Source organism: Scyliorhinus torazame, chromosome 12 (assembly GCF_047496885.1).
Source record: "Scyliorhinus torazame isolate Kashiwa2021f chromosome 12, sScyTor2.1, whole genome shotgun sequence".
Classification (NCBI taxonomy): domain Eukaryota; kingdom Metazoa; phylum Chordata; class Chondrichthyes; order Carcharhiniformes; family Scyliorhinidae; genus Scyliorhinus; species Scyliorhinus torazame.
This window is the reverse complement of record NC_092718.1, coordinates 99,328,922-99,342,950: the sequence shown is the minus strand read 5'-3', so window position 1 is coordinate 99,342,950 and position 14,029 is coordinate 99,328,922. Positions and strand designations below refer to the sequence as shown.

Sequence of the window (14,029 nt, the reverse complement as noted above, 5' to 3'; positions counted from 1 at the left end):
CCATGTTGTTGTGCGCGTGCTTCTCCTGTGGGGGGCGGGTGGGGGGCAGGGATAAAGGGCAACAGTGTTAGACAGGTATATAAATGCAGGCCAGTGATTGTGCGTATATTGGCAGAGGTGCGCAGCACATTAGGGTTAGAGTTAGGGTTAGGGTTGGTTGCACCTGGGGGTGTGCCGCACATCGGGGGACCCACCCTGGCTGCCCTGACGAGATCGTTCACCTTCTTGTGGCACTGGGTGCCTGTCCGTGGTGTCAGAGCTACAGATGTGACGGCCTCTGCCACCTCCCTCCACAGACGCCAGCTGAGGCGTGGGGCCGTGTCCGGGGTACAGTGCCTCCCTCCTCCTCTACTGCGTCCAGAAGCGCCTCAATGTCATGCTCCTGGAACCTCGGGGCTGCACGGCGGGCGGCCATCTTGTCGGGTCTCCGGGGGAGGGGGCGGCGGTGTCTTTTGTTCTGTGACGCCGGCCATCGCGAATTGTGTCACGCCGCTACCAGCCCATTCGGGGCTGGAGACTTTGCGCCGTTTGGGGGGGCCCGACGCCGGAGTGATCCGTGCCGTTTTTGGCGCCGGGTTCCGGCCATCGCGCCGATTATCAGATTATCAGAGAATCCCGCCCATTGTCTTTTTTGCATGCCTTTTCTATCTCCTGATTTATTTTCTGCCCCACATCCTGACTTCTGCCAAGGGGCCTGTACACAACTCCCATCAGGGTCTTTTTACTTTTGCGATTCCTCAATTCTACCCTCAGAAATTCTATGCCTTCTGATCCTATGTCGCTCCTTGTTATCGATTTAACTTCATTCTTTACTAACAATGGAACACCACCTCCTTGCCCATCTGCTTGTCCTTTCGATAGGACATATATCCTTGGATATTTAGGTCCCAGCCCTGATCCCCTTGCAGCCACGTCTCTGTGATGCCCACAGCATTGCACCGGCCAATTTCAATGTGCGCAACAAGCTCATTTACCTTGTTCCGTATACTGCGCGCACAGGTACAACACCCACAATCCTGCATTGATCACTTCCCTTTTCACTCTCCTCAGTCACTGTACCCTTTACTGTGGCCCTTTTTGATTTTTGACTATGGCTTCGCTGCCTTAAACTTTCCCCGTAAGAAGTCTTACAACACCAGGTTAAAGTCCAACAGGTTTGTTTCGATGTCACTAGCTTTCAGAGTGCTGCTCCTTCCTCAGGTGAATGAAGAGGTATGTTCCAGAAACATATATATAGACAGATTCAAAGATGCCAGACAATGCTTGGAATACGAGCATTAACAGGTGATTAAATCTTTCCAGATCCAGAGATGGGGTAACCCCAGGTTAAAGAGGTGTGAATTGTGTCAAGCGAGGACAGCACCCAGGATAAGGCCTTCATCAGGTCTGAGGTCCAGCGGTTGCTTCCCCCCTTACTGCTTTTTGTTTCTGGCCCCGTTTTACTTCCCTCCGACTTCCTACATTTGATCCCATCCCCCTGCCACATTAGTTTAGATCCTCCCCAATAGCTCTAGCATCGGTTCCAGTCCTGCCCAGGTGCAGACCGTCCGGTTTGTACTGGTCCCACCTCCCCCAGAACCGATTCAGTGCCCCAGGAATTTGAATCCCTCCGTCTTGCACCATCTCTCGAGCCATGCATTCATCCTCTCTATCCTGACATTCCTACTCTGACTAGCTCGTGGCACTGGTAGCAATCCTGAGATTACTACCTTTGAGGTCCTACCTTTTGGTTTAACTCCTAACTCCCTGAATTCAGCTTGTAGGACCTCGACCCATTTTTTACCTACATCGTTGGTGCCTATGTGCACCACGACAGCTGGCTGTTCACCCCCCCCCCCCCCCGCACCCCCCCCCCCCCCCCCCAGAATGTCCTGCAGCCGCTCTGAGATATCCTTGACCCTTGCACCAGGGAGGCAACATACCAACCTGGAGCCTCAATTGTGTCCACAGAACCGCCTGTCTATTCCCCTTACGATTGAGTCCCCTATCACTGTAGCTCTGCCATTCGTCTTCCTGCCCAGCTGCGAAGCAGAGCCAGCCACGGTGCCATGAACCTGGTTGCTGCTGCCTTCCCCTGGTGAGCCATCTCCCTCAACAGTATCCAAATCGGTATATCTTTTTTGCAGGGGGATGACTGCAGGGGACACCTGCACTGCCTTCCTACTCTTGCTCTGTCTTTTGGTCACTCATTTTCTATCTCCCTCAGTAACTTTCACCTGCGGTGTGACCAACTCGCTCAACGTGCTAGCCACGACGTCCTCAGCATCACGAATGCTCCAAAGTGAGTCCATCCGCAGCTCCAGAGCCGTCAAGCGGTCTAACAGGAGCTGCAACTGGACACACTTCTTGCACGTGAAGGAGCCAAGGACAGTGGACGTATCCCTGAGCTCCCACATCGCAGACGAGGAACATGACACGCGTCTGGGATCTCCTGCCATGTCTTAAACCTTAGGTTAACTCAAGCATTGTCAAACTCAGGGGCACGACCCATGGGCGAGGTTCGGGAGGGTTGCGGAGCCGTCCGTCGTGGCGCTCTCAATCGCGCAAATCCGTGTGCAACAGCCGCAGCAGCCGGCCAGGAACAGATTTTAAAAATTGGGCAGCCATTTTTCTCAAGTTCGGGGGGTCAAAAGGGGCCATTGGGGCCAAAGGGACCTAAAACCATTTCCTCCATTTTTGTCAGCAGCAAACAAGGTAGGAGAAAATGGTGGGTCGTGCAGGTCGGCCGGCGTGGGCCGCAAAGGTCGGTTGACGTGGGCCACAAATGTCGGTCGGCATGGGTCGCGAAGGTCGGCCGGCGTGGCTCACGAAGGTCGGCCGGCGTGGGTCGCGAAGGTCGGCCGGCGTGGGTCGCGAAGGTCGGCCGAGTTGGGTCCCGAAGGTTGGCCGGTTGGTAAAAATGGGTCCCCGGAAGAAAAGTTTGAAAAACACTGGGTTAACTGATACAACTACAATTCCAAAAAACGAAAGAAAAAATAAATAAATATACAAATGAAAAGACAAACTACTTACCAGTCACTTCCCAAGGATAAAAAGCACCTCCTCCCAACCCAGCTTTGAATTCCCACCTAGCTTCAAATTCCCAAACTCACTCTTCGCCCTGTCTCACTCTGGCTGTGTCTTCTCTGGCTCACTGGGAGAACTCACTGGGAGTGAGTTAAAGTTGCTCTTTTTTGATGGAAAGTTGTGGGTTACCTTAATCAAATCCTCATCTACGGCTGTATAACAGTTTAGGAGTTCTTTTAAGTAATCTCTCCATTGAAAGCTGATGTTTTCTCTGTTCCTTCAGACGGTTCTGTCCTTACTCTACATCAGTTTGAGACCAAGGGTGTTGGATTCATATATTGCCTTGGTGGCACTGAAGAAGCCCGGGGTGTAATGATTGTCAGCGTGGAGTTACGGCTCCTTAGCTTTCTCAATCTAACATTGGTTCTTGATTTCTCTAGTTCTTCTTTGCACCTCCACCTTGGCTAATTGATGAGCACTCTCTTCACATGACTCGTTATGTTGTTTTGCTCAGTGTGGAGAGCTTTCCTCTTCTCCTCAATGAGGTCTTGGAAGCTGTGATCATTCTTATCAAACCAGTCTTGTAGTTGATGGTTTTTCACAACTTTAGATGATGCCTGTCTTCAGCTCTTCTCAGTTTTCCTCACCTCTATTGGAACGGATACTTGTGGAGATTTTGGAGAAGAGATTGTTGGAAGTTCACGAGCATGGGGCGGCACGGTAGCAAGCTTGCTTCACGGTGCCAGGGACCCCGGTTTGATTCCCAGCTTGGGTCACTGTCTGTGCAGAGTCCATACATCTCCACGTGTCTGCTTGGGTTTCCTCCGGGTGCTCCAGTTTCCTCCCACAAGTCCCGAAAGACCTGTTTGTTCAGTGAATTGGACATTCTGAATTCTCTCTCAGTGTACCTGAACAGGCGCCTGATAATAATAATCTTTATTGTCACAAGTAGGCTTACATTAACACTGCAATGAAGTACTGTGAAAAGCACCTAGTCGTCACATTCTGGCACCTATTTGGGTACACGGAGGGAGAATTCAGAATGTCCAAATTACCTAACAGCCCGTCTTTCGGGACTTGTGGAAGGAAGCTGGAGCACCCGGAGGAAACCCACGCAGACACGGGGAGAACGTGCAGACTCTGCACAGACAGCAATCCAAGCCGGGAATCGAAACTGGGACCCTCGTGCTGTAAAGCAGCAGTGCTAACTACTGTGCTACTGTCCTTAGTGTGGTGACTAGGGGATTTTCACAGTAACTTCATTGCAGTGTTAATGTGAGCTTACTTGTGATACTAATAACGATTATTATTATATATGGGTCTTGAACCAACTCAACGTTTATAATTTTTTGGGGCTGTTTCTTCATCTTGTAGTGCTTTCTGCGGAATCTAATGGCCATAGAGGAGCGAATGAGCTGGTGATCTGTCCAACAGTCTTCTGCACTGGTCATTGCTTTGGCCTCAAGATCTTACGATGATGAAGTTGATCAGATGCTAGTTTTTCTTTGATGTGGATGTCTCCAGAAAGTCTTGAACCTGCGTTTTAAGGTAGAATGGGGTGTTAGTGTTGGCAAGCTGGTGTTCTGTGCATTTGGTGAGCAAGAAAATCCTGTTGGAATACCAATTCCCAACTCTTTCCTTTCCAATGGTTCCTTTCCAGATTTGGGAGTCCTTTCCAATTCTGGCGTAGATGTCCCAAAGGATGAGGATTTTAACTTCCTTAAGAATGTTGAGAATTAGTGTGTCAGGTTGGAGTAGAGCTGTGATATGGTACGAATAAAGTAATGGCATGATGGGAAAACTGGTCAATGGGAAGACTGGTCAAAATGTTTGATACAATGTAAGAGAAGCTGACCTACTCATTCCAGTTCACCAGACCCCTGTAAAGAATGCTGACAGTTCACCAGACCCCTGTAAGAAATGCTGCCCTAACCATTCCAGACCCCTGTAAGACTGATAAGGCCGACTCCGCATAACTTGAAGTCTGAATAAGATCAGAGAAGGTCAAGCCTTCCAAGCCATTCCAAAATGCCTGACCTCGGCAACTCCTGATAAGACTAACTCGTCATAACCCAGGGCCGTATGAATAAGACAAGATAAGGGATGGATGAGTTTCCTCCGACCTTTTAATCAAAGGACAAGATAATGGTATGAGTGATGAGACAAAGAGCCCTTGGAGGTCAGCAGGTTCATGACATTGCTTCCGTTTCTACTTCCGATCAAATTCCTGACTAAGCTGTAGTCACGCAATCTTGATAATGATAATGTATAAATACTGAGCTGATTCCCTGTGACAGCGCGAACTTGGGAAGGAATCAGCAGTTGTACTAACTGCTCTCTGACCTCAAGTTTCAGCCATTACTGCATGCAGTCTCTTCGTAAATAAAGCCTGTTATTTTGCTTTAAACGAGCGTTGTTGAATCTTTCTACTACAGTCCAGAAGCAGGAAAAATTATTGACTTCAACACTATCAATGGCTGTGATGACAGATGAAGGCTGCAGAAGGAGGGAGATCTCCAGCCATTGAGGTTCCCTTGCCACTGTAACTGGACCTACCCTCTGTCAAGAAATGTGTGTCTGCTGATGTGCAACGGCATACCCATGTTGAAAGAAGTCCCGCACCAGGCCCTACCTAGATGAAACCAGCACACCCCTACACAGAGAAGAGCCCTGCAGTGATCAATGAGAGGTGACGGAGACAGTAAGATATAGAACTCCCTCCATTCAGATGGGCAAGCACGTAGTGGAGTTTGATTTGGTCGTCTTGCTCTTGGAATAGGAACAGGAGAGCATTTTGGCAACTTTCTTCATGGCTGCGCAGCGCTCTTCGGGTTAAAGTCTGCTCACCATGCGTGGGAAAAGGGCTAAAAAAGGAGCCCTAAAAATAGTCTGTTATGTCACCAAGCTGGCTGAAAATCACATCGAGCCAGTTCATCTACTTGCCATCAGAAGATCAAAGTTGAACTGAATTTTGGAATCTGGAACGTACGAACCCTCATGGACATTGAACAAAAACAATCACCTGCAACATAGAACTTACCTTGCTGCCCATGAACTCAGACACTTCAATGGTGACATGGCTGCCATGCAAGAGACCTGAAGAGCTGGCGTAGGGCTGCTGAAAGAAAGTGGTGGGGTTACACCTTCTTGAGCGGATACCCAAAGATCAGCCCAGGCCGGATGGAATTGGTTTCACCATCACAAGCAAACTTATCAAATGACTTGCGGAACTCCCTATCAGCCTCAACGAGTATCTCATGACCCTCCGTCTGTTATTTTCCAAGAAACGGCAGTCAATGTTCGTGAGTGCCTATGCTCTAACACTTGATGCCAATGATAAGTCCAAAGAAGGCTCTGTAGAAGTCAATACAAGTATCTTCTGTCTGTGCCACCATTCAAGACTTGTGACCTTATTCAGACACATTCAGAACTTACCATTGTGGCTGACCCTGCTAGAAGCTTAAAACTCCCGATGGCATTGCGCTCTGGATGAATGGAATGCTCAAACCTTTCCACCACGGCAAGATGGCAATTCAAGGAAAGGATATTCAACAGTATCAAGGCGGATCTGCTGTAACCTCAACATCACGTTCCCACCTACCCCCAATAACCTTTCACTCCTAGCTTAGTAAGAATGCATTTACCTCTGCATAAAATATTCAAAGACATTGCTCCTATCATCGTTTGAGGTTTAGAGCTCTAAAGATTGACAGCACCCTTTTAAAAATATTTATCCCTAGTTATAGATTTTCCCATAAGAGGAAACAGGCATAGAATTTACAGTGCAAAAGGAAACCATTCGGCCCATCGGGTCTGCACCAGCTCTTGGAAACAGCACCCGACTTAAGCCCATGCCTCCATCCTATCCCCGTAACTCAGTAACCCCACCGAACCTTTTGGACACTAAGGGGCAATTTTAGCATGGCCAATCCACCTACCTGCACATATTTGGACTGTGGGAGGAAATTGGAGCACCCGGAGGAAACCCATGCAAATATGGGGAGAACGTGCAGACTCCACACAGTCACCCGAGGCCGGAATTGAACCTGGGTCCCTGGAAATGTATTATATTCATCACATCAATCACAGTTGTAAAGGGAATTGGTAAGGCCACAACTGGAATATTGTATACAATACTGGTCGCCTTATTTAAGGAAGGATGCATTATAAGTTGTTCAGAGAAGGTTTATCTGACTAACAGTGGAATGGGTAGGATTCTTAAGAGGAAAGGTTTTTATCCGCAGGAATTTAGCAGAGTAAGAGGCGATTTGCTTGAAACATACAAGGTTATGATGGTCATAGGGTGGATGTCGAAGGATGTTGGGGTGGCATAGTGGCACAGTGGTTAGCACTGCTGCCTCACAATGCCAGGGAACCGGGTTCCATTCTGTCCTTGGGTGACTGTGCGGAGTCTGCACTATCTCCCCATTTCTGCGTGGGTTTCCTCCGGATGCTCCAGTTTCCTCCGACAGTCCAAAGATGTGCAGGTTAGGTGAATTGGACATGTTAAGTTGCCCCTTAGTGTCTCCAAAGGTTAGGTGGAGTTACGAAGATAGGGCCAGGGAGTGGGATGAGGTAGTGTGCTCTTTCGCAGGGTCAGTGCAGACTCGGTAGGCCAAATGGCTTCCTCCTGCATTGTAGGGATTATATGGATTTTATTGTTCACTACTGTTACGTTAATATATATGGGTGTGCATAATGGGAACATAGATATGGAGGGAGACATGGTTATAAAACAAGTAAAATGTTTTAACTGTTAAATGTAAGGTATTCCTTGTTACTATTGTGTTTAATTATGTGTTTAAATTGAACTTTGTTTCACCATTAACACTGGCTGCTGGTCAGTGTTATCACTCATGTGGTACAGCAACATATCCTCACAATTGGTGTAGTGAGATTGTCACTGAGTTTATAATCCAGAGATCCAGAATAATGTTCTGCGATCCTGAGTTCAAATCTCACCACAGCAGATGTTGAAATTTGAATTAAAATAATTGCTTTGCTTTCCATACTTCACTGATATTTCATCTATTTGTGGGTGGCACGTGGCGCAGTGGTTAGCATTGCTTCCTACAGCGCTGAGGATCCGGGTTCGAATCCCGGCCCTGGGTCACTGTCCGTGTGGAATTTGCACATTGTCCCCGTGTCTGCGTGGGTTTCACTCCCACAACCCAAAGATGTGCAGGGGAGATGGATTGGCCATGCTAAATTGCCCCTTAATTGGAAATAAAATAATTGGGTACTCTAAATTTGTGGGCAGCACGGTAGCATTGTGGATAGCACAAATGCTTCACAGCTCCAGGGTCCCAGGTTCGATTCCGGCTTGGGTTACTGTCTGTGTGGAGTCTGCACATCCTCCCTGTGTGTGCGTGGGTTTCCTCCGGGTGCTCCGGTTTCCTCCCTCAGTCCAAAGATGTGCAGGTTAGGTGGATTGGCCATGCTAAATTGCCCTTAGTGTCCAAAATTGCCCTTAGTGTTGGGTGGGGTTACTGGGTTGTGGGGATAGGGTGGAGATGTTGACCTTGGGTGGGGTGCTCTTTCCAAGAGCCGGTGCGGACTCGATGGGCCGAATGGCCTCCTTCTGCACTGTAAATTCTATGATAATCTATGATAATTGTTCAAATTAAAGAGTTGGATTCTGGTCCGGACCCATAACATTGGTTTCCCCTCAACCCATTGTTGCTTTCTTCTTGGTTCAATTGCTCTGTTTTATTACCTTTGCTCTCGAGTCGCCAGGAATCTTTACGATACCACCACGAGGTTCAAGTCCGAGTAATGATCAATAACCCAATACACCGATTAGTAAGATTCAAATCAAAGCACATTTATTATACACAGTAATCGCTACTCATGCACAAATTCTACGTCTAAGCTACTTCTACAACTAACAGGCCTATACTTAACTTCGGACTGGCCCACCAGGTAAGGGGAACAAATGGCCTTTCGTTCGGGTTCTGAGTCTGCGGGATTCGAAGTTGGTACGGATTGATAGCTAGGAGTGCCTATCTCATAGCGAGCATTGAATTAAGACTTACTTTGTTCGGTGGTCACTGCACCGGTCACGGTCAATGTTGGTTCGTGTTGCTGTGTGACCCGGGCAGGACGAAGAGGTGAAGAGGGCTGAAGAGAGCTGAAGAGGGCTGAAGAGAGGTGAAGAGAGCGATTTGAACTTGGGGCTTAACTCTTATAGTCCCCAGGGGCTTCCCGCCTTTCGGGGCGGACCCTGTACCTGGTCCCAAGTGAGTGGACTTTGTCCCAATCATCGGCTCGTCTTCTCCAATACTGGAGCGGTTCCCTGATCGATGGGCGGTCTTGAGGTGCTCGTTCACCTCCTTTGTGTTGGTTCCTGCTGGTGCCGAGGAGTCTGGCTTTGCTTTGTGTGTCCAAAATGTTACTTATTGTTCCTGGGGATTGCTCATCAGTATGCAGATGGCTGCTGTATTGTTATGCTGATGGTCGCTGGTATCGATGTTGTCTGGCCGTTGCAGAGGTAAATACACAGCAAACCTGCAGCTGCTGGTTTCTGTCTATGTTGGCTGACTTTCCCATCAGCCTTTGCCGTTTGCCATTTTAAATCGGGAGTTGGCCAATTTAAGTTTCTACACCATGCCAGCATCATTGTCGTGGCATGGCAAAGCCAATCCTTATCATATACCGGATTTCAATGGCTTTGGGAAAAATAAAATCCCCACCAGCGAGGGCGTTAAATCATTGCGGGCAATTTGTTCAAGGTCATTGACGAGTGCACTTGCTTCATCTTGGTGCACTTGGTGCAATAAGCGCGATTGCTGCATTATAAAGTATTTTTCACCTCTTCCACCACTTTGCCACTTATGACCATTGAAAAGTACTGCCAGCCATATGACTGCTTCAGTAGCACAGTGGTTAGCACTGTTGCTTCACAGCACCAGGGTCCCAGGTTCGATTCTTGCTTGGGTCACTGTCTCTGTGGAGTCTGCACGTTCTCCCCATGTCTGCATGGGTTTCCTCCGGGTGCTCCGGTTTCCTCCCACAAGTCCCGAAAGACGTGCTTTTTAGCTGAATTGGACATTCTGAATTCTCCCACAATATACCCGAACAGGCGCCGGAGTGTGGCTAGGGGATTTTCATAGTAACTTCATTGCATTGTTAATGTAAGCCTACTTGTGACAATAAAGATTATTATTATCTAAGTTGTACTCAAACGTATTCTGGCCTCGAAACAAGCGAGCACGCCACCGCATTCCTGACCCACAAGTATATTTGGTCAGAAATATTAATGTCCCTCCTTTTTGTTTCCTACCTGTCTTAAATGCATTTCACAAACATCTCAATTCAGAGCAGGTGCCGACCATTCATCCCTCCAGCCTGCTGCATCAGTCAAGAAAATCATGGCTGATCTAATGGTCACTGCAGCTCTATAAGACGATAAGGAACTGTCCTACATTCCTTCCAACCCCAAATAACCATGGGCTTCCTAGTCAACGCTCGTCAAACAAGAATCTCTTTAAATTAGCCTTAAAATACTTACCAATACATCCCATAACATTTTCCTTTGCTAATTATTTTCCAGCCCAGATGTCCAATGTGACTGTCGTTATCAGTCCTGTATCAGATGGATTGGTGGAAGATGAAGATAATGTCACTCTGAAGTGTGAAGCACAGGGAACCTCTCCAACCTTCTCCTGGAGCCACGCTGGAAAACCACTAGCAGAAAACCCACGATTTATACTTTCTACAGATCACAGCAGTTTGGTGATCAAACCCGTGAAAAGAAGCGACAGTAACAGCTTCATCTGTAAAGCAACTAATGCTGTGAGCAGTGAACATAGTACACCAGTGAAATTACACATTTACTGTAAGTAAATTCGAATAAAAGGTTTATATAGATCGGCGAAACCACACAATGGGATCAGAAACTAGACGAAAGATATAATCCACTGACTGGAGAAGCTGCATGATCTGTTTTAGCTAATCATTTTTATTGGAAAATTGGAAGGGTAGAAGTTATTGGCAGCAAATTTGTGGTAAATTGTAAAAAAAAGAGGAGTCCTCTCCTTCACAATGGCAGCTGCCCATAGACATTTTGGGGGTTCTTGCCTTGCAACGTGAAGACGTTAGAGATCATTTACACTGCAACACCCTCTACCCAGGATCTATGCTGCGAGTGGGCAGGGCAAGCAACAAGATGCTTGAAGTAAACAGATTGAGAAATCCTCACGGAGGGGCACAATAGATTAAAAAATGTCCTTGGCACGGGCCCAACTCTCGCCAGTTAAGTGCCACCTGGATATTCAGTTATTGTATATTCAATAGACTATAATGTTGACCAGGCCCTACACCGATGCATTGCCACTCACTTTGTTACCTTAAACGATCATCCACAACGCCCCCCACTGTATTGAACGCAAAACAAACCAAGGGAAAAAATGGGTTTACGATAAAGTCAAAGATTTCAAAATAATAATTAGATCTCCAGAAACAATTACATTAGACTGTACCGTGGGGAGAAAATCTCATGGGCTCCTCCAAATCTTCAGTTAAGTTAAAGCAATTCAAGTAGAAGGGGCCACCCTTAAACTACTCACCAAGACCATGAAACAGTCATGGATACTGTCCAGTTGTAGAATTCAATATGCCACAGTGTAAATCAAGGGGCCGATGTGTTATCAGAAGGTTTGCAATATTGCCCAGGATGAATTTCCACCCATTTGTCTTTCTTGTGGATTTCTACTTACCTGCAATTTATTTCTAACCATTAATTCCATTGCTATTTTCTAACTAGATGGACCAGATTCACCCCACACAAATGTCTCGACCGCGATGTGCGATAGCAACTACCCGGGGGATTATTGTGTGAAGGAAGGTGCAGAAGTGACTCTGCTGTGCCAGGCTCAGTGTTTTCCTGATTGCAACTATACATGGTGGCACAACGGAAAGCCCGACAGCAGTAAACCTGTCCATCTGATACAAAACGCATATTTTAACAATACAGGAAATTATACGTGTCTTGTAAAGAATGCCTATGCCAAGAAATGGAACTATTCAAACATTTCAATCTTTATATATAGTAAGTTGGTTGGTATGGACAAAGCTTCTTCCTCTATACGGTCTCCATTTGTTGTGCTGGGTCTCTCACACTCTCTGCAGCACCCTCGTCTAAAGTAGAAATGTGCATTTCCGCTTTTTGTTGCTTCACCATCGGCGGCAATGCCTTCAACTCCTGAAGTCCAGGTGGAAGTTTCTGAACCCTTCAAATGTCTGGGAGAAGGCTGTCAAAAGCTCAATCCTGAGATTTCCTTCATGAAATAAAGTCAAGGCAGTTGAGTGATGTTTCCATGTGAACTATAACAAGAGGATCAGGCAGTGATTTATAGTCTAATGCAGGCTGCATACCTCCTGTCATATGACTGCATGAGAAGCACTCAATAGTTTCTCCTCTGGTAACTAATTGTCTTCTGATTTTCTTTAGCTTCTCATCCGCTCCCTTCCTCCTGACCTGCTTACTCTTTCTCATTTTCTGGGCTTCGGCACCACGCACATGCAATGTCAGGAACTATTTTATTCTTACTTTTCTAAAGAACCCCGTCCATCACCTAATCATCGTCCGTCTCCTGTGAGCAGACTTTTCTTGACTGCCCAGGTATTCTTCAGTTGAGCATCGCACCACTTCTTTCTCATATCCAGTGGTGTCCCTTATCGCCAAGCTCCAAAGACAGATCTCCTAGAAGGGGCCGAGAAATTACAATCCTGTGTTTTTACATGCACAAGCAATTTCTACAGTCAGTCTCAAGCCTCAGGTTTTTCCATCGCAAGTGTGCCCTTTTAAGATCTTAAGATCTAAGAGCAGGAGTAGGCAATTCATCCTCTTGAGCACATTTCGCCATTCAATACGATCATGATTGACCTTCCCTCGGCTTCAACTCCACTTTCCTGCCCATTCTCCATAACCCTTCAACCCATTATTAAATAATGATCTGTCTCTCTTCTCCTTAAATTTACTCAAAGTCCGGCATTCACCAGGACTTCCACACATTCACAGCCCTGGGAGAGAAGTAATTTCTGCTCATCTGTGTTTTAAATCTGCCACCCCTTATCCTAAAATGATGACCTCACATTCTAGATTGTGCCACAAGAGAAAACATCCGCTCCCTGTCTACTTTGGCAATACCTTTTGTCATCTATATACCTCAATTAGATCTCCTCTCATTCTCCTAAACTCGAAAGAGTATAGGCCTAAACTGCTGAATCTCCCTTCATAAAACAAACTCCTCACCTCTGGAAATAATCTAGTGAACATCCTTTGAACTACCTCCAAAGCAAGTATATCCTTGCTCAAGTCTGGGGACCAAAACAGTACACAGTACTCCAGGTGCAGTCTCACCAAAGCCTTGTACAGTTGCAGAAACACTCCTACTTTTATACTCTATTCCTTTAGCCATCCATGCCAGCATTCCATTTGCCTTCCTTATTACCTGTTGTATCTGCATACTTTTTCGGCGATTCATGCACAAGAATATCTGGATCCCTCTGCACCAAAACACTTTGAAGTTTCTCTCCATTTAGATCACAAGTTGTCTTTCTATTTTTCTGACCAAAGTGGACAACTTCACATTTGTCCACTTTAAACTCCATCTGCCAAATTTTGGCCCACTCAGCTAACCTATCCATATCCATTTATCAATTTAATATTTCCTCATTACAACTTACTATCCCACCTACTTAGTGTCATCTGCAAATTTGGCTGTTGTACCTTCTTTCCCAACATCCAAGTCATTAATATATACAGCAAATGCTTGGGGCCCCAGGACAGAACCTTGTGGCACACCATATCTTGTCAACCAGAAAAATAACCAGTTATCATGAGTCTCTGCCTTCAGCCGGTTTGCCAGTCCTCTATCCAAACAAATACATTATCCCGACCCTATGTGATCATACCTTGTGTATTCACCTTTTGTGCAGCACCATATCAAATGTCTTCTGGAAGTCCAGATATACTACATCTATAGGTTCCCTATTACCTTACGGATGCCTTAGTTTTTGT

The 14,029-nt window shown here is 46.6% G+C and overlaps 1 protein-coding gene across 3 annotated transcripts in view; it reads left to right on the top strand.

Annotated features, from left to right (window-relative positions):
• The window catches only part of LOC140386591 (V-set and immunoglobulin domain-containing protein 10-like), a 96,420-nt gene that overhangs the window by 16,169 nt on the left and 66,222 nt on the right, over positions 1 to 14,029 (top strand). For all 3 annotated transcript variants that reach the window (XM_072469052.1, XM_072469053.1, XM_072469051.1), the window contains exons 3-4: positions 10,559 to 10,843; positions 11,771 to 12,055. In XM_072469052.1, coding sequence (XP_072325153.1) covers positions 10,559 to 10,843; positions 11,771 to 12,055 — 570 coding nt within the window. The remainder of the gene's footprint in view (positions 1 to 10,558; positions 10,844 to 11,770; positions 12,056 to 14,029) is intronic.